Source organism: Phoca vitulina, unplaced genomic scaffold (genome assembly GCF_004348235.1).
Source record: "Phoca vitulina isolate PV1807 unplaced genomic scaffold, GSC_HSeal_1.0 scaffold30, whole genome shotgun sequence".
Lineage (NCBI taxonomy): Eukaryota > Metazoa > Chordata > Mammalia > Carnivora > Phocidae > Phoca > Phoca vitulina.
The window spans coordinates 15,986,398-16,005,425 of NW_022589733.1; the positions used below are offsets into that span (position 1 = coordinate 15,986,398).

Here is a 19,028-nt window from a genome sequence, read left to right on the forward strand (position 1 = left end):
GGATGCGGTCGTGTTCTTGCCCCTCGGCCACACTTCCTTATGTTTTATAAGTTTCGGTTTCAAAATCTCAGGTCCATTTTAAATATTTTAAACTTCAACTACACAGATAACATTTTTTTTTTGTCATTATGCCACAGAAGAGGCAGGATAAATTCGACTTTCCGGATTCAGGAGAATAGGCACAAGCCCCTGCCCCCACCCCAAAAAGGGACAGCAGGCCTGTAGACGGAGCGTTTCCCCTGCCCTACGCACCCACGTTGGACCTCTCGGGCACGTTCGCATGGTAGGTCTCGTGCAGGAACTCAGGAGGGTTGTCATTAATGTCCTGGACCTTGACAATGAACTCCGATGGCGGCTCCAGCGGCCGGTTGGTGTCCCTGTCCACCGCCTGTGCCATGAGCGTGTACTGGGCTCTCTCCTCTCGGTCCAATGTCTTGGTGGCATGAATGTTCCCTGACTTGTCATCAATCACAAAAATGGTTCCGGCTCCTTCACCTGAGAGAATGTATTTAATGTTCCCATCACCAGAGTCAATATCGGAATGAAGCTAGGAAAAGAGAAATCGAGATTTTTAATTCTGTGAGGGAGGCCCTGGGGAGATAGAGTCTCGCATGCTGTTTGCTGGAGGACAGTGTCCACACACACTCACGCAGACCCACGCAGACACACGCATACACCGTGAGAGGGAGATGCGCTCCCCTGCTTCTATACATGAAGAAATGAAATCTTAGAGAAGATAATTGCTTTGGCCAAGGGCACACAGCTGGGTGCAGTGAACCCAGCATTCAAACTTGAACCCTGAGTTTTTCCAATTCTAAGATTCATGCTCTCCCTCACGAATATGCACACATACAAAATAGATGCACATATTCACACAAACATCACCCAAACAAAATATAGATACATATGCACATATATTAATAGACTTATTTTGAAAGAAATATGTACATAACATAAAAAATAAAAAAACAAACATTTATGCCATAAGTAAGTCTTCTCAGTTCTGATTCCTGCTCCTTCAATTTCTCTGCTCACACACAACAGTTGTTACCAGTTTCCTGTGAATCCTCTAAGATATATTTTATGCATATGCTAGAATATCTGTACAGTGAGATACATAAATGTCCCAGCTTATTTTTATGCAATAAAGTGCTATAGTGCACACGTCACTCTCCACCTCTGTTTTCCTGTGAAAGTAAATTCAGGTGGCCTTCCGTACTGGTACATACAGATCGACCTCACCCACTGGATGGATGTTATCACCTTGTTCTAGCTGTCCTCTTCCAAAGGACACTAAGGTTGCTTCCAGGCTTCTGTTACTACAAGAAATTCATGGATCAGACCTTTCCATAAGACCCTCTGTGAGGCGCATGAGGTATGAGGGTCTGGGGTTGCAGCCTGCCTGGAAGAAGCTCCCATTCTGATCATAGGCATCGTGTGGGTAGGATGGGTTGATAGATATGCAGCTTCTTAGACAATAGAGAGAACCTTAAATATCTTTAGGTTTTTTTTCTCCTCCTTTGACAAAGCCCGGAGAAATGATGGTACTTGCCTAAATACACAATGGGCTGGACCAGGGCAGGATCCAGTTGTCCTGACTACCCATCCTGTGTCTTAATTCTGCTCTGTGTTTCAGAACGTGGAACTCACCCAAAGACCACCTCTCATTTTCCTGTAGTAATGAATTCCTCACCTTCCCTTGATGTCACCTCAATGTCTGAAGCTTCCATCTTAATCTGAGTTCCTCTGCCCTCATTATGCCATTTGTCGGAAGAGATAGACATTGTTTTTACCATTTCCGTAGGCTTTAAGGGTAGTCAAAGGGCTAAAAAGCCCTTGGTTCTACCCTACTACGTAAGAAGCCCCAGTATAAAACAAAAAAGCTTTATTCAAATGGCATTGATAATAATAATGCTCTTTCTTATTATCAATGACATTTTAATACTGATATTATAAGTAAATGTCATTTTAATATTATTAATGCCATTTTAATTATTATTGTTATGAAACTGAGGCCCAGAGAGCTTGTGCAGAATCACAAAGCAAGGTGGCACACACTGCTTTTTAAAAGTGTTTGTGTTGTTTCGGTTTCCCAAAAAGTATCTAATTGATTTGCAGCACCTCAGAGAAGCACCAAATATTTCAGTTCAAGGGGATACCTGTAGGCACAAATCAGGAAGACCATTTTGATTTCAGTTCACAGTGGTTCTCAGGAAAATTAAAAAAAAAAAGTTCTTTCAGAACTTGTTATTCATAACCAGCTACATATTGTCATGAAATGACAGTTAATACATTTCTCCTGAATAAGGCAGTTTGGGAGTAAAATATGAAGCTACTTAATGGCCTCCAAAGGATGAACAGAATTGCCCCAATCTTCATTTGATTTACACAGTGAGGGCAGGATCTCTGCTGCCATTCCCCTGGCTTTCTCCCCAACCCCCCACACAGTTTATTTGTTCATTTTCTCTGTCTCAGACCTGGCAAAAGTTAGGGGCTCAGTCTTGTGAATGAGAAACAAGGAAATCAATGCTTATTTTAATGGGAGCGTCTAGAAGGGAAGTTTCCAGGGACTTTCATGGATTACATGTGACTTTGGCCAAGTTCCTTGAGAATTACACAGATTCTAGTTCATGATCAACCAAATAACTGAAAAAAAAAAGGTAAAACCATAGTGCTCATTATTTTCCTGTACTTTGTTTTCAGATTTGGAAGTTGGATATAAATTCCTTCTTTTTCCCTCTTCAACAAAGATGACCTATACAAGTGACAATGATATTTATTAGGTTCCACACAAAAAGCAGTTTGGGAAACCATTCAATCCTATCAGGGGATCCAGTTGCGGAGGCATACACAGCCAATTCCTAACGCCAAAGACTGATGGCTTCCCCCTCTGCAGAGCACAGCATGACACAGACTGTGTTTCCTACAAGAAACCTGAAAGTCCATTGCTTGCCAAATTCTACTTTTCAGAGCATCATAAAGCACTCAACCTTGAATGTTGTCAAATCAAAGGTCATCTAGTCTATTCCCTCTATTCATGGGGAACTATATATCCGCATTATCTCAAAAGGAAGATCCACAGGATCCAGCCACTTTTTTCTTCTTCCCCCATCCAGTCTGACATCTCATACTCAATCCCATGTGCCTATATTTTAAAGGCCACTCACTGCTTACTTTTTCTCCATGTTTTTCCCTACGTTCCCCTTTTAGTGGGCATGTCAACCGCTTGCTCCACAGAGATAAGGAAAGGGTTCTCCAAGTCCTGTCTCTTCTGCAGTCTCACACCCTAACACACACACAGTTCCTCACTGAAAAAGTCCCCAAGGCTGAGGTTCTATATTCTAAGAACAATTCACACACAGCTTCCCATGTTGTTCAAGCTGCACAGCCCCTGCCTTGACTGAAGTCTCGTCTTCCTCTCTGGGCACAGAGCCCATCTCCTCATGTAGGGAATTCACATGCCAATTATTTCCCTGGGTTCCCATTTCCCCCAGACTACTTCTATTTGGGGTATAATCTTTCCATTTTCGAGCCTACATGAATGAAATTCTTTTGGTACATCTCTTTGAAAAGGCACTTTCCCAACCCCCCCCAACAACATTATTGAGATGCTAATACGAACCTCTTCCAAATATGTCAATTACATAAATATGCATTGCTGTTCTCATGTTAAAGAACAACTGAAATAACTCATTGGAATATAGGAGGCTTACAAATTAGCACCCCTTGGATCTACTCTTGGCCTTTTCCCCCTTCACAGGATTAACTCCAAGTCTTCTTTCAGGTCACAAGTTATTACCATGTTCTCTGTGAAACCTTCCTCCATCCTTCCCAAACATTCCCATGTAAATGTATAATCGCTTCTGTTGAATCTCTTCGTTATCCTATTCTTTGTGTGTGTGTGTGTTTTAATTGCTTAGATAAGTGTGTCTTTTCCACTAGTCTCTGAACTCTTTGAAGTCAGGAATATTTTACCCTAGCTTACCATTTGCCTAGCTCTTCCCCAGAGCATAGTAGGCTTTCTTTCTTATGCCAGTGAACACCTGTCTCCTTGTAGTTAATGCCACTATCCTCTGAAAGATGACTGCACATTTTAAAATAAATGATAATGGGCAATACATTTTTTAACGTATTTTGGACTGCCTACACTTTGCACTTTTTTGGAGGGGGTACACAGAGAATGCAGTCCAAGTACTTGCTAGGACTCTAAAATCATCCTAACTGGATGTTGCCATCCCTAAGCCAAAGCACATAAAATCCCACCCATTCTTAAGACACATCCATCTCATCAAATATTTACAAAAGCCTCCCCAAAACTGGGCTTAGTACCAGGACCTCAGGACACAGAATGACACCGGTCCAGTCCAGTGAGGGAGAATATGATAGACACATGTAATACGAAAAGGAAAGCTCTCATAAGGAGCAGGGAGGGTTCTGAGAACACAAGGAAGGGGCGTCCATGTTGGGGGTAGGTCATGGTCAGGGAAATGCCCTCCACTGGAGAATGGTTAAATAATGGTTTCAACTCAGTAGATGATTGTGCAGTCATGAAAAATGGGGTTTAATGGTATAATATTAAGTCTATGAATTGAAAAAAAAAAAAAAAGGCTGAAAGGATGTTTGAACAATGATTTCATGGTTCTTGTTGAAGGGCCATTAGTGTTTTTTCCCCCCTCCTAGAAATTTTCTTCCATGGCCATATCCTACTACTGGGACGTAGGAGAGGGAGAAATAAGCACTGTAGAGCAGGGGCCTTACCCTGCCCACGAGCACGGGGTCCGGCCCAGTGTACTCCTCTATCACGAAGAACTGGTTCCAGACCCAGCCTCTCTTGGAGCGCTGCAGCACCTGCCCCTCCTTGCCCTTCTCGTGGTGCCCGTGGAACGAGGGTCGCAGGTGGTTCCGCCGCTCGGTGGAGAAGGCCTGACTGTGGCATAGCACACCCAGGCACACCAGGGCGGCTTGTAAACAGTAGTGCTCCTTCATTTTTGGTTACGTGGTAGGCACAGGAGAATGCGGCTGTCACCCCTTTCACCAACCCCGTGGCGGCCTGGCCGACGGTGGCCTCCCGGACGCGTCACGCAGACCTCTCTTGGAATGGAATGTCTCTGCTCGCTGAGCACATCACGTCAGGGCTGCCCACTTCCCCAGTCGGCTTCTGCAGGAAGAGAGGAAGGTCAGATTAGCTGCAGGCTCCGCCCCCAATTCATTTCAATCCCACCCCATCAACAGGGGACCCGCAGGAGCACTTCATTCTGGGTACTGGGGGAAGGCGGAGCAAGAAACAGTCCCTGCTCTCTCTTGCAACTTGCCAGGGCGCCGGTGGAATAAACACATACACAAAGATGACCCTCAAGGTCTATACGAGGATGAACGAGGGTGCTGTGTGTGCTGTGGAATCCAGCCGCCAAGGTCTCAGTGCCCGTTTTACCACTAACTACCTTACTACGGGTTTGGGGTAAGACAAGAGCTATTTGAGCTCAGCTTGCTCATTTATGAAATGGGGATGCTAATCATACTCACTGCAAGGTTGGCACAGGGATTAAATGACTAACGCCTCTAAATCCCTTAGCACAATGTCTCGTACACAGCAAGTACTCCATATTTATCTGTTATTATTATTGATCATAATTGTACTAGGTTATGTTTTCATACTAGAGAAACTTAGGGCATCATGGGAGTCCAGGAGAGGAACATCTAACGGACGGGGATTAAGGGTGGACATGGCAGAGAGTGGGGACAGTTATGGGAGACTTCCTGAGTGCAGGATGGCTGTGCTCCACCCTGAAGTGAGAGTTACTGTGATCAGAAGGGAGCGAATGGAATGACCATGCAGAGGGAACAGCATGCCCCAGAACTCCTCATTAGCACAGCATGTCCCAACAGTGGTCAGCATGACTGGATGGCGTAAGGAGGAGAAAGGCAGCAATGGACCCTTGCCAGAGAAAGGAGGTTGGGACAGATCCCGAGAAACCTCTCATGGTCACTAAAACGCTTGTCAGTGAAATAACGGATCAAGTCCTCATGGTGGATCAATGAATGCTATGGTGTGATTTAATGAATAAGATTTACTCTTGTTTGATCAAAGGCCCACTCAAGAACCTGAAGATCCTTCCTTAACCTGGCAGTCTTAAAAGAGATACTTTTCAAGTTTTTTCCAACCACAATATGCAAAATAAAAGAGCATACCCCACCAACTGGTCCAAAGGTTTTGTTCCTGGCACCCAGCCATGACTCAGCTACTCATCAGTATAAGAATGGGCCTTCCACACCCCTTGTAGATTTCTAACCTACAGTTACTCTGGTCTTTAATTTCTGCCTTGGGTTCCTGGACTTCTTCACTAAATTGAGTCTTGCTGCTGCTGGAAACTTGATTATGCCCTATGGAACTTCCCTTGCTTGCTCCCCTTTCTTAGCATCCTGCAATTTCTTCTAAACAATTATCCTCTTCTCTTGGTGTGCCACCCAGACTTCAGCTAGAGTTCCAGCTCCCAGAACCAGGCAATCCCCATTACCATGCCCACCACCAACGGGAGAGAATCTCAGAAGAATTTTGGGCATAGAGGGTAACACTAGGATGACACTTCATTTCAGCACTGGTGGGTCTAAATGAAACTGGTGAGCTTCTTGAGCATTGTAGAAAAAAAAGTCATTTAATTCTTAACTATTTGGTATAAATGTAGTGGTGGTGGAGGGAGGAGAGCATAAAGGAAGAAGCATGAATCTTGGCATAGTGGAATGTACCTAGATTTGGAGACCAGAGAGAACTGGGTTGGAGTACCAATTCTGTATCTTACAATATAGGTGACGTTGGGCCTATCAGTCAGGCATTCTGAGCCTCTAGGTGTGTTCTCATCTGAACCGTGGGGATGACAAGAATTGCTGCCCTCATATGGGGCTGCATACAGGGTGAGGAACTGGGCACAGACTGGGTCTCTTCCTCTCTTCCTAGAGTGTCACAGTCCAAGCCTGCAGGTCTCACTCAGTAGAAGGAGGTGCCTTGTAGATGGAGATGCCCAAAAAAGGATGGTGAGGTACTTTCTCTAAGAGAGGAACTGAGGAATAAGAGTTACATGGGGATACCACAGCCGTCTGGTCTTAGTAGTCTAGAAAATAAGGGAATTGGTGGAATTCTAATTTGTTAGAGCAGAACATTTTTCCTTCTGATGGTCTTTGACTTCACCAACCCAAGCCTTTCTGCTTCCTTTGTCATATGGCAATGTATCTAGGGAGGCCACAGATGTGCAGATAAGTTCAGGTGTCCATCACTGCCCCCAGTACACTCTATGATGTACTCTGTTAGTCTCTTTTCAAGGAATAGGGAGTCCAATATTTGGTGTAGACAGACATCTCAGGGTATGGAAAAGGCTGTGTGGAAGAGAGAGAAAGATTAAACAGACAGTGTCGTCATTCAACAGCTTCATCCTCAGACTCGGACATGCTAATAATACATCAAATGCTGTTTCTTGCCATCCAAACTGATTGTGTGAAAAAAAGCACAGAGGGCGACCGAGGCAGAGTCAGATCCTAAAATGAGTCAATGTGAAGCAATAGGAAGATCGCTGGGCTTAAGTCAGAAAGCCAGATATATGGTCAAGAATCTGCCAGTAGCTTGTCATGGGACCTCATCATTCCTGTATTGGTACATTCTCCCCAAAATGAAACCGTTGGGTGACATTTTCTACAAATGGCTTCCAGTTTCATATTCATGGTTGGAGCTCCAGTGACAGACTGTTGGGGATTTCTTCTGATTCATACACTGTCCCTCTACTAAACTGGATGCATCTTCATGATTGGGATTATATGTTGTACATGATTATAGGTCCCAGTGCCTGTGCTTTGGAAAGCAAGCCATCAATAAAAGTTGAATGTATGATCTGAACCACATACTTCAAGTTCAAACCTGATACTGCCACCACAGAATCTCAAGAAGAAACAGCAAAGACCATATGGTGCGACAAGATCCCTACCCACTTTGCACCATGCCAAGTATTAAGTGTTCATTCACATGGTGATAACTTATTCTTACATATAAACTGTGAAGTGTATTTGAAAGAAAGGGTTTAATTAAAGTTCATATTTCTGCACCTCTTTCTTCTGGCTGCCATTTTGCTGTAAAGCACAATTATTTCTGACACCAGAAGTGTTAAAACTAGATGACAACTTTTTTCCCTTGATAAAAAAATTCTAGCTTGATAGTAATGAATTTAAGAGTTTCCACATGACCCAAAAACAATGAGCCCATTATTGAAAAGATGAAATTATCTATTTTCTTTTCTTGGAAATAGCAAAACCATCTTGCTTTTAAAAGTAACTCATTGGACCCATTATTTGAAAGTATTTATACGATTATATGTAATATGTAATGTTATTTTAATGATTAGCCTCAGGTATGTATAAGATGAATTTTAAGACATAATTTTAAAAAATTACTCACTTTCAGAATGAAAATTCACTGAGCAAAAGCTTTTTCTAGCTATTGTTCTAATAACTTTACAAATAGTAATTCAGCTATTTATTTCTATAACAAACTTATGAATAGGTACTATCAATATTCTTATTATAAAGGATGAGGAAGCTGGGGCCCAGATAAATGAAGCAATTTGTGCAAGGCTATGCTTCTGGGAAATCGCAGAGCTGGAATTTGAACCCATGCCTTCTGGCTCTGGTGTCTGTTTCTTAATCAGTGAACAATACCAACTCCTGCCATTTGCTTCTGTCTGAATTCATAAGGAAATGATATGGTTACTATGATCTGAATACTGTACCCCAGAGGGCACCAGAAGTAAACCAACATTAGAACTTGGTATATCCTAAAAATATGACTGATAAAAATAGTAATAATAGTTAATATTCATCCAGGTTTATGATCTGCCTAATACTCTTCTAAATGCTTTCCATGAGTCAAGACATCAAATTTTCACAATAACCCTACACTAATAGTATTATTGCTATTCCCATTTTATAGGTAAGCAGTCTGAGGCATAGCAAAATTAAATAACTTGTCCATGGTTACAGAACCAGCAAGTGGAGGATCTGGGACATGAACACTGGATATTTGGCTCCAAGACCTGTATCCTCATCTCCTATAATCCTGTACCTTTCTTTTTTTTTTTTTTAATGATTTCATTTATTCATTTGAGACACAGAGATACAGAGAGAGAGAGAGAGAGAGAGCACGAGCAGGGGGAGAGGCAGAGAGAGAAGCAGGCTCCCCACTGAGCCAGGAGCTGGACATGGGGCTTGATCCTAGGACCCTGGGATCATGACCCGAGCCGAAGGCAGATGCTTAACTATCTGAGCCACCCAGGTGCCCCAATCCTGTACCTTTCTAAGAGAAGGTGGCAGAGCAAATATAGACACACATCTCGATACACACATAACAGTCTTAAAATGATAATTTAAGTTTTGGTGGCACTGGTGGTGACTAAAATACTAAAACCAAACCAGAAAGAGGAGGATAAAGCATTTTATAGCGGAGACCAATGTGAAGACGAACAGGAAGTAATTACATCAGTCCATCAACAGCACAGTACAACCAGGCCTTTAAACAACACATTACACAAAAGTTAATCTTTGCTTTTTATTTTTAAATGCCCTGTTTCAGAATTTCTAAATGTATAAGTTTCAAAAATGTGTTCAGGGAGATTCTTTTTTTTTTTTTTTTTTTTTTTAAGAAATGCTTCGAAAATCCAGAGAGCTGGGGTGCCCAGGTAGCTCAGGCATTAAGCGTCTGCCTTCGGCTCGGGTCATGGTCCTGGCGTCCTGGGATCAGGCCCCGCATCGTGCTCCCTGCTCGGCGGGAAGCCTGCTTCTCCCTCTCCCACTCCCCCTGCTTGTGTTCCCTCTCTTGCTGTGTCTCTCTCTGTCAAATAAATAAATAAAAATCTTTTAAAAAATAAAATAAAATCCAGAGATCTGATTGATGTATTCAATGGTAAAGAGTTTGCAGGGAACACACATGAAAATTAATAGGCGGCCCTCCTAAGAAGACCTTGACATTGGTAATAATTAGAGAAATATATCAATGTTCTAATTGGTTTTAATAAAGACCCCCGAGGCAACTCTCCAACAATCCTTCCATTAAAGCACTTTCTAGCAGTATGCCAGGATGTCTAAGCATTGGGGTTCCACTAAAACGTATAGGCTGACTTTATTTTATGGTGGGAGCATATTGCTTGGAAGGAAAAATAAATGTTGTTGAAAGTCACAGGAGTAATAACATGACAGGAAAATGGATTTGCAAAACCACCAGCTCTAAGTGGAAGGCTTGCCCCTCTATCTTGAGAGCAGATAGCCCGTCATAAGCTATTGCGCCTTGAGCATAAAACCCTCTTGCTGTGCCTGTTTTTGTCTCCATAAAAGAAAATGACATATACGGGTGTTTAAGTATATTTGGACTCCTGCTGGAAATTGTTATCGGGTAGAGAAAGAAAGACGAAAGCGCTGAGCAGAAAGCAAGTGGCTTTGGTTTTTCAGCTTTCTCCTCCCCACAGAGCTGGAAGGATCAGACAGGCTGACCCGTTCTTTTCATTTCCAGGGAGCTAATTTACAGTTAAAGACAGGTTATCATTACATTAAGAATATTATCGAGGCCCACACCAGAACTCAAAACTCCATTCTGCCTGTGCAGTGTCCCCTTGTGGGGGAGCTCAGGGGCTCTGCTCTCCACTTCAACAAACACAGCTTTGTAACCAATCGGATTCTATTATGCAAATTAATTCAAGCATATTTTATTCCCCGTTCAGATCTCATCACTCAGCACTGAGCTGGTCTCTAGTTTCAAATCAAATCACAGGAATTGTGCCATGTCTGTGGGAATCACAGAGAATGGGGAGAGGAAGTATTATAAGAACTATTGAATCATATTTCTTCTCCCCTGATTTCTACACTTGGAGCAAAGCATAAGCTTGGGGTAATAATCACTTCTGCTCAGGTGCAAAACACACAGGAAAGACCGCAAAAGGGTCATTGTTATTCCACGCTCTAATACTAAATTCAAATGTCAAAGTATGCAGCAAATAGGGCCCCTTATCAATGACGATAACGTTCTCTAGGGGAGAGTGGAAATTTTAGAACTGCTGCAGTGTAAGTCTGATCCTCTGTTTCTAGAGAAATAGAGAACCACGCAAGTGTCAGCTTCGAAAGTAAAAAGATCACTCCCTGCCTGGTGTTGGCAGACCTGTGTCCGAATCCTGGTTCCATTACTTACAGCTCCATAACATTAGGTAATGACAGGAGAGATTATCCTTGACCAGGTGCTGAATCTTTCAGTGCTGGGCAGTAAACTCAGGGCTTAGTACATATTATTTAATTTTGTTTACCACAATCGTATTACCACAGCTTGTATTATGTAAACATCACCCAAATCTTATCTACAAGGAAAGTGAGGCTCAGAGTGGTTGAGTAAATCACCCAAGGGTACATCTTAAATCACTAGCAAGGCTGCAATTCAAATTCAAGTTTATGTGACAGCAAAACCCATGCTTTCTCTTTACCTGACTCCCAAACTCTGGGAGTCCATGTTCTCATCTTCGATATAAGGAGATTGCATGATCCACCTTCAAGGATCATCTCAGCTCCAAAATTGTATTCGATATTGAAAATAATCTTTGTTAGATATGAATTTCATTTATTTTTAAAGTACACACAACCAGCCTTTATATTATCAGGCTCTCATGGCCACAAAGTACCGTTGGACTCCAACTTCAGTTCCCAGACCCCAAACATGTAGAATCATTCTGTGATTATTTACTTACTCTTCAAATAATTAAGTAAACCTCCATTAATAAGATGATTAAATACAATGTGTGCAATGAAGAACTTATTATTTGTGCTCTACTCAATCCTTAAGACACTGTAATATTTTAAAATGTTAATCATTAAGATGAATAAAATATGTCAAGACGTACAGGACATAAAGTCAGCTGTGTCATCTCAGACTGTGAATAAACAGTGTATATGAACGTGTAGAGAGAGAAAGATTTTATTTTCAAAAAAATTTTTTTTACATGAGCTAAAATACCTGAGGGAAAATTAGGGCAGAAATGGCAATGATAAACAGATGCTCAACATGATGTAACTTCATTTGTGGCATCAAAGGCCTGTATGTAAATTTCCCTTTGTCTCAGAGCAGTAAATACCTATAAAGCTTTCTTTCTTTGCCAGTTCCTTCATTCAGCAGTAACTTTGCACAGTGCCAGGCCTGGGTTGGACCCCAGGGATCCATAGGCTGCTGTGTATCTCTGATCTGTATGTAGACTGTACTCGATCAATGGGGAGACAGTCATCTACCCAGATGAATAATCGTATGATGGGATCAGTGCAAGCAGGACTTATGTACACAGCACCGAGGAATTGGGGAGCACATCTCTGCAGATGAATTTGTACCATATCATTCCGGTCTTCTGGTCCTTGCCCACTCCAGCTTCTACCAAGTAAACACCTATCTCCACAATCTCCACCGCGTGAAGCTTCCATTCTCATCTTGAGCCATGGCTGATTGAACTGCATCTAGTCCAGCAATAACCAAATCTTAAATTGATCACTGATTGCTTTAACCTGTGTCATCTGGCTCATAAGGACAAGCTGGGTAAATAAGGTCCACTTGGGAACTTGAATGAAAGAAAACAGGAACCATGTCTCCGTGAGTGAGGGAACTGAAACAGGAAGATGATGGGCTCCCTGGGGGATGGAGTAGTCATCCTCCATGGCCAAAGATTTGGTGAAATCAAGGTTATGACAAGCCAGTTAGTAACCAAACAGAAAGAAACATGGCCTCTGTCCCCAAGCCAGGTAAATGGCACAACACATGGCCCCATTCTCTGAAAATCTTGGCAATCAAGGACTGCCCTCCACCTGCTGTCTCCATGCCCTACCCCCCACATACTGATCTTCTGCTCCTGAGTTTCCATACATCGAATGACAATAGGCCTCCTGTAAGTGAGCCAACTTGAATGTTTTCTTTTACCCACAGACAGCAAACCTAGTAAAAGACAATAATCACTAGGAAAAAGTTAGGTGGTTCCTCTGATAAAGGGTAAAGTACTATAGCTGTGGAGATCATTTGTTCATATATAGAAAATGCCTTCTTCATTTCTGAATATCCAAGAAACACTGGAGCCATAGGGAGACTTTCACAACAAAAGTCAAGATGCTTGTGTTCTAGCAGACTCTGTCATTGAACAGTCACGTAATCTTAGAAAAAAATTCTCCTTCCTGAGACTTTCACCTTCCCATAAAATAGGAGGCTGACAGTAGCTTATTAAGGTTTTCCGTGTCTACCGGAGCCTGTGAGTTTGTGCTGTGCTGAGAAAGAGCAATCTTCCCTGGATGGAGGTTTCACTTAATTTAGAAATTCTGGGTCCTAGCTGGCAGGACTGCCCCATGCACACCAGGAGGCTGCACTTAACATCAGATATAATGGCAGTGGAGTCCTCTGGGACTAGGCAATGCAGACCCCTGTTAATGTGACAGGCTTTGAGTCCCAGCATTAGGAATAAGAACTCACCTAATGGGCAATGGGAATCCACTAAAAACTCTGATCCAGAGATTGATGGAATCCAAGCTGTCAGAGCTATACGGGAGAAAGTGGCACGAGAACTGGGAGTTCTGACACAATTGTTAACAGCATGGGCTCAGCAGTCAGGTGGGGTTAGAGGGTTAGAGCTCAAGAGCTAGTGCTTGTTCATTAGGTGTATGACTCAGCCAGCCTCCAAGAATCTCCATGCCGCCATGTTGAAAATGTGGAAACAGGAGGACTGGTCTCAGAGGGAGAGTTAAAATGAAAGGAGATGGGGCGCCTGGGTGGCTCAGTTGGTTAAGCGACTGCCTTCGGCTCAGCTCATGATCCTGGAGTCCCGGGATCGAGTCCCGCATCGGGCTCCCTGCTCGGCAGGGAGTCTGCTTCTCCCTCTGACCCTCCTCCCTCTCATGCTCTCTGTCTCTCATTCTCTCTCTCTCAAATAAATAAATAAAATCTTTAAAAAAAAAAAAAGAGAAAAAAAAAATGAAAGGAGATGATGCAGGGAGAGAAACTTGTATGAACTTGACATGGCCTGACACACTACAGGTGATCAAGAGGATAAATGAGGAGTTTTGTTCCTTCAACAAGAATACATAAATATGTACTCTAAGCCCTGGATACCCTGATATGACATACCATTTACATATAACATGCAATAAAGTGCAAACCTTACAGAAGCCTCTAAGAGGCTGTCCATTAAGAGGAGATAAACAAAAGAATACTTAGAATGGGAACTGTTAAATACGATGACACAAATAAATGAGGGAAATGAGATAAAGCAGACGAGTGTTGTCGAAAAGAAATATAATGTGAGTTACATGTATAATTTTAAATTATCTAGATGCCACATTTTTAAAAGTTTAAAAAAATGGGTACATTAATTTTAACAATATATTTTCTTTAATCCAGTATGCCCCAAATGGTGTCATTTCAAAATGTAATAAATATATGAATTATTGAGATATTTTACACACATACAACCCGGTTGTTTATTTATTTATTTATTTTGGTCCTAAGACTTCAAAACCCAGTGTGTATTTTAAACTTACAGCACGTCTCTGTCTGGACTAGCCACATTTCAAGAGCTCACTAGCCTTATGTGGCTAGTGGCTACCATCTAGGACAGCACAGTAGAGGATTCTACAGTATCTGGAGAGGGAAGGGGATGTGGTCAACAGAGACTTCCTGAATTAATTACAGTCATTCAGGTAGAGAGGTAACATGGCTCTAAATAGGAAAAATAAGCCTCTGGTAGAGGAAAGGGGGCCCTTCTGGAAACCATGCAGATGTGGAGGGCCTGGGGAACTGGGCAAACCGAGAAGGACAGAGCATGAGGCTGTAGTCTGAAGATGGCGCTGCGGATCCTGGCCTCAAGAGAAGAGGGGCTGGTTTGGGGATAAAGCGCATGTGTTTGGTTTTAAACGTGTTAAGCTTGTGAAGCCAATGGACTGATGCTCACGTGAAAAGTTTCAGAGCTGAGCTAGGTTTCTGAGGTCTTCCAAGTGTAGGTATTATCAGCGTTACCATTTCTGTTTCCAGTTTGGGCATTCTGCTGCATTATTCACCGCTAGAGTCTCAGAACTGGAAGAAACCCTCCCTTAGACCTTCCACTCTTGTTCTTTCTTCAGTGGACAAATAGGAAAAGGGTGATATAGAAATGACAAGCAACTTGTGAAAAATTAAAACAACAACAACAACAACAACAAAGTGCACAGAACCTAAAGTCCTCACTCTGTAGAGGAAAAATTAAAGAGAAAGCATCGAGCAGAAGATAATTTATACAGCATCTACCTTGCCCTCTTGCTCCCCAAACCCAGCATAAAAGCAGTCCTCCCTTGCAAACTACTTCTATGGAAACAACCAGTCCATATTCTATAACGGAAAAGACATTCATAAATAAGGACCTGGGAGCTCTCTTTAAGGACTGTCAGTGGAGAACAGGAAGAGGGAAAACAATCTGCATATTATCACCGGAATCTGCAGGGAACCACTTTCCACAAAGAATGTTTTTTAAAAGTATAAACAAGAAGAGTAGGAATTATCCTGAGGTGGTCTTAATAACTGACGAGGGCTTGATGTGGTTTTTTCTGAAATAATTACTAAAACAAGGGGAGAGAGTGCCTCAAATCACCACTGCCGAGTCTTCAGAATTCTGCGACATCCAGCCCGTGACCCCAATCCACTGTGGTCCACATGCATCCGTCTGGCGTAATCAGCCTCCAAACAGAAGTGAGGAATGCAGAAAGTCAAGCTGCTTTCAATTATCAGAAGCTTGATTCTTACCAGAGTGTGGGTGGGCTGTTCTGGAGGTCTCTTTCTAACGTACCTCCCCAAACGATGCTATCACACTAAGAGTAGACTAAACTCTGCCACATTTTTTAATGGCTTTTTTTTTTTTTTTTTGGTATCTCTACATATACCACAGGTTTTCTCCCCCTCCTTATTTTTAGAAAGCAGACACCAACAATAGCCTCATAATGATCTCATTGCAGTTTCAAATAATCCAATCTTTGAAGCCCGATTCTTTCTTTTCAGATGTATTAACGTCATTTATCAAAAGCAATGGGATTTTTAAAAAAGTTAAGCATAAAAGAAAAGTAATGGGATACAGCAAACCAGTCAAGTGCCTTGTACATGTGCAGAGCATTTTCTGAAGCATATGCTGAACACTTTCAGACAGGCAGAACTTTCAAAGGCAACGTTAAGTATCTTTTGTGGGTCTCAGATAATATGGTTCACTTAATTAGATTTTCCATAATCCCAGGTTAATCCTATTGTGAATTACAGACGTGAGTTTTGACTTGCCTGGCAGAAACATCTATTGCTACAAGTGCACTTCTGGAAAAAAAAAAAATATACCTTATTTATAATTCATTACCAGAATCATTACTGTAGAGACTGCCTCTTCTTCTCCCTTGCCCTGGTAGAAGTGACCATTTCCACTCCTTTGGACCATATTGGCCTTTTAAGCAATTTAATAAGGCACTTCTAATATTTTTTGTCCTTGATTATGTCTTCCTCTTCCTCAAGGTATATGAAGTTCTCTAAGATTTGGGAACATACCTAACTCCTTACTGAATTCCTTGCAACTGAGTATAATGATGCACATAGCTGACATGGCCTCTGTCCTTTATGAAGCTTAACATTTAGACGAGTGTCCCTAGAACTTGATTGCACATTTGACTTAACCGGGGAGTCTTAAAAATCCCATTACCAGGCCTTATTCAACACCAAGCAAAATCAATGAAAACCAGGAATCACTATTTTTTAAGTTCCCCAGGTGGTTCTGGTGTACATTTGAGGTGAGAACCACTGGTCTAGAGCTACACTATCCAATATGGTGGCAACCTAGCACAAATTTTTAAGTTTAAATTAATTTAAATTAAATAAAATTAAAAATTTACTTCCTCAATATACTAGTCCCATTTCAAGTGCTCAGTGGTCATTTTTGTCATAGAAAAGAGTTCTATTAGTCTGTGTTGGTCTTAGTCTCTAAAACATCTTCATCTGAAGCATAAAGGGTCTGTTGAATGAATGAAGGTATACAAAGAACACTGTACTAGGCATTCCAAGGTTGGCCACAAACTCATTGTGCACTGTCCAGTGGTCTAGACTTCTGTTTTCCCATCGGTGAAATGAAGGGCTGGATAGGGTGAATGGCTCTCCAAAGACGGCCAGCAGAACGCCCCAAAAAATTAAGAGGGAAGGGGCTGCAACGGGTGGGGACAGCTGAACCGATTGGCCCCACATCCCATAGCAAACAGAAGCACAGCCAGATTCAGCAAAACGTGTCCTTGAAAAGCAGTTCGGCTGCATTCAAAAAATAAAGGAAGAAAAGAAACCACTTCTGAGATCTTGATACCTAACAGACTCACTGCCTCAGCCCATCAGCAGGTTAGTAAATTCCTGCTTCAGTGCCCAGGATCTCCTGGGTTAGGGATGGAGGCCCCAGCTCAGGTAACTGTGGGGCTACCGACAACTGACAACTCACTTCACCTCCCTGAGTCTGTTTTCTCTTATGACAAAAATAGTAGGAAGATGCCTGACCTCCCCGGCTCCCAATTAATTTGAAGGTGGAAAGAGAGAATAGGTAGGGAAGCTCTTCATAAAAGCATAACAGGTGAGGTAGGAGATGATGAAATGCTGACAGGAGTAACAACTTCCATTTCTTTGGGTCATTTTTAAGGTTTGACTTTTAGTCTTTAGTAGTGTAGGTTGTAAATAAATGCAGATGACCTGTTAGCATTATAGGAAGGAGATGTGATTACATTCCTTTTCTCTGATGGGGATACAAACTCTGTCAGATGCTGCAAATGGGTTCCTTTCTCGTACCTGGGCACCCTTTCTGTATGCTCCTGGACCCAAAAGGATTCCGTAATGCTGACTTGTGAGGACGCAGACCCTGGGGGTAGCTCCTCGGCTGGGGGACGGTATGTGTGGTGATGAGAGGAGGGATGGGCTGATTCCAACAAGAAAAGCTGTGAAAATAGATTAGAGCCCCAGACTCAATAGGGATCGAGGCCAGAAGGCCCTCTGCAGAGACCGGGGCCTTTTAATGATCCGTAATAAGGGACGGGAATGGAACAATCATGGGAAGTGTGGCCAAAGCTGCCAGGAACTTGTCACATGAGATGGCAGGGGCTTTCCTGGCTAGAGAAGTACCAGGAGCCCATCCTGGCAAAGCACTCATTCTCCATTCAGCCTCTGCTTGGGGTCGGGGGAGGGCATACCTGAGCACCTAGTATGTGGCAGGCACTGTGCTAGGTGCTCCACATACATTCTTTTTTTTTTATTATTAACATAATGTAGTATTTGTTTCAGGGGTACAGGTCTGTGATTTAACAGTCTTAACCAATTCACAGCGCTCACCATAGCACATACCCTCCCCAGTGTCCATCACCCAGCCACCCCATCCCTCCCACCCCCCTCCACTCCAGCAACCCTCAGTTTGTTTCCTGAGATTAAGAGTCTCTTATGGTTTGTCTCCCTCTCTGGTTTCATCTTGTTTCATTTTTCCCTCCCTTCCCCTATGATCCTCTGTCTTGTTTCTCAAATTCCTCATATCAGTGATATCATATGATAATTGTCTTTCTCTGATTGACTTATTTCGCTTAGCATAATACCCTCTAGTTCCATCCACCTTGTTGCAAATGGCAAGATCACATTTTTTTGATGGCTGCATAATATTCCATTGTGTGTGTGTGTGTGTGTGTGTGTGTGTGTGTGTGTGTGTACCACATCTTCTTTATCCATTCATCTGTTGATGGACATCTTGGCTCTTCCCATAGTTTGGCTATTGTGGACATTGCTGCTATAAACATGGGGGTGCAGGTGCCCCTTTGGATCACTACATTTGTATCTTTGGGGTAAATACCCAGTAGTGTAATTGCTGGGTCGTAGGGTAGCTCTATATTCAACTTTTTGAGGAACCTCCATACTATTTTCCAGAGTGGCTACACCAGCTTGCATTCCCACCAACAGTGTAGGAGGGTTCCCCTTTCTC

The 19,028-nt window shown here is 42.5% G+C and overlaps 1 protein-coding gene across 2 annotated transcripts in view; it reads right to left on the reverse strand.

Moving 5' to 3' along the window:
- CDH11 (cadherin 11) overlaps positions 1-19,028 on the reverse strand; it is a 142,726-nt gene that overhangs the window by 37,297 nt on the left and 86,401 nt on the right. For both annotated transcript variants that reach the window (XM_032424355.1, XM_032424354.1), the window contains 2 exons: positions 4,759-5,158; positions 253-547 (listed from right to left, as the gene is read on the reverse strand). In XM_032424355.1, coding sequence (XP_032280246.1) covers positions 253-547; positions 4,759-4,986 — 523 coding nt within the window. In that variant the 5' untranslated portion in view covers positions 4,987-5,158. The remainder of the gene's footprint in view (positions 1-252; positions 548-4,758; positions 5,159-19,028) is intronic.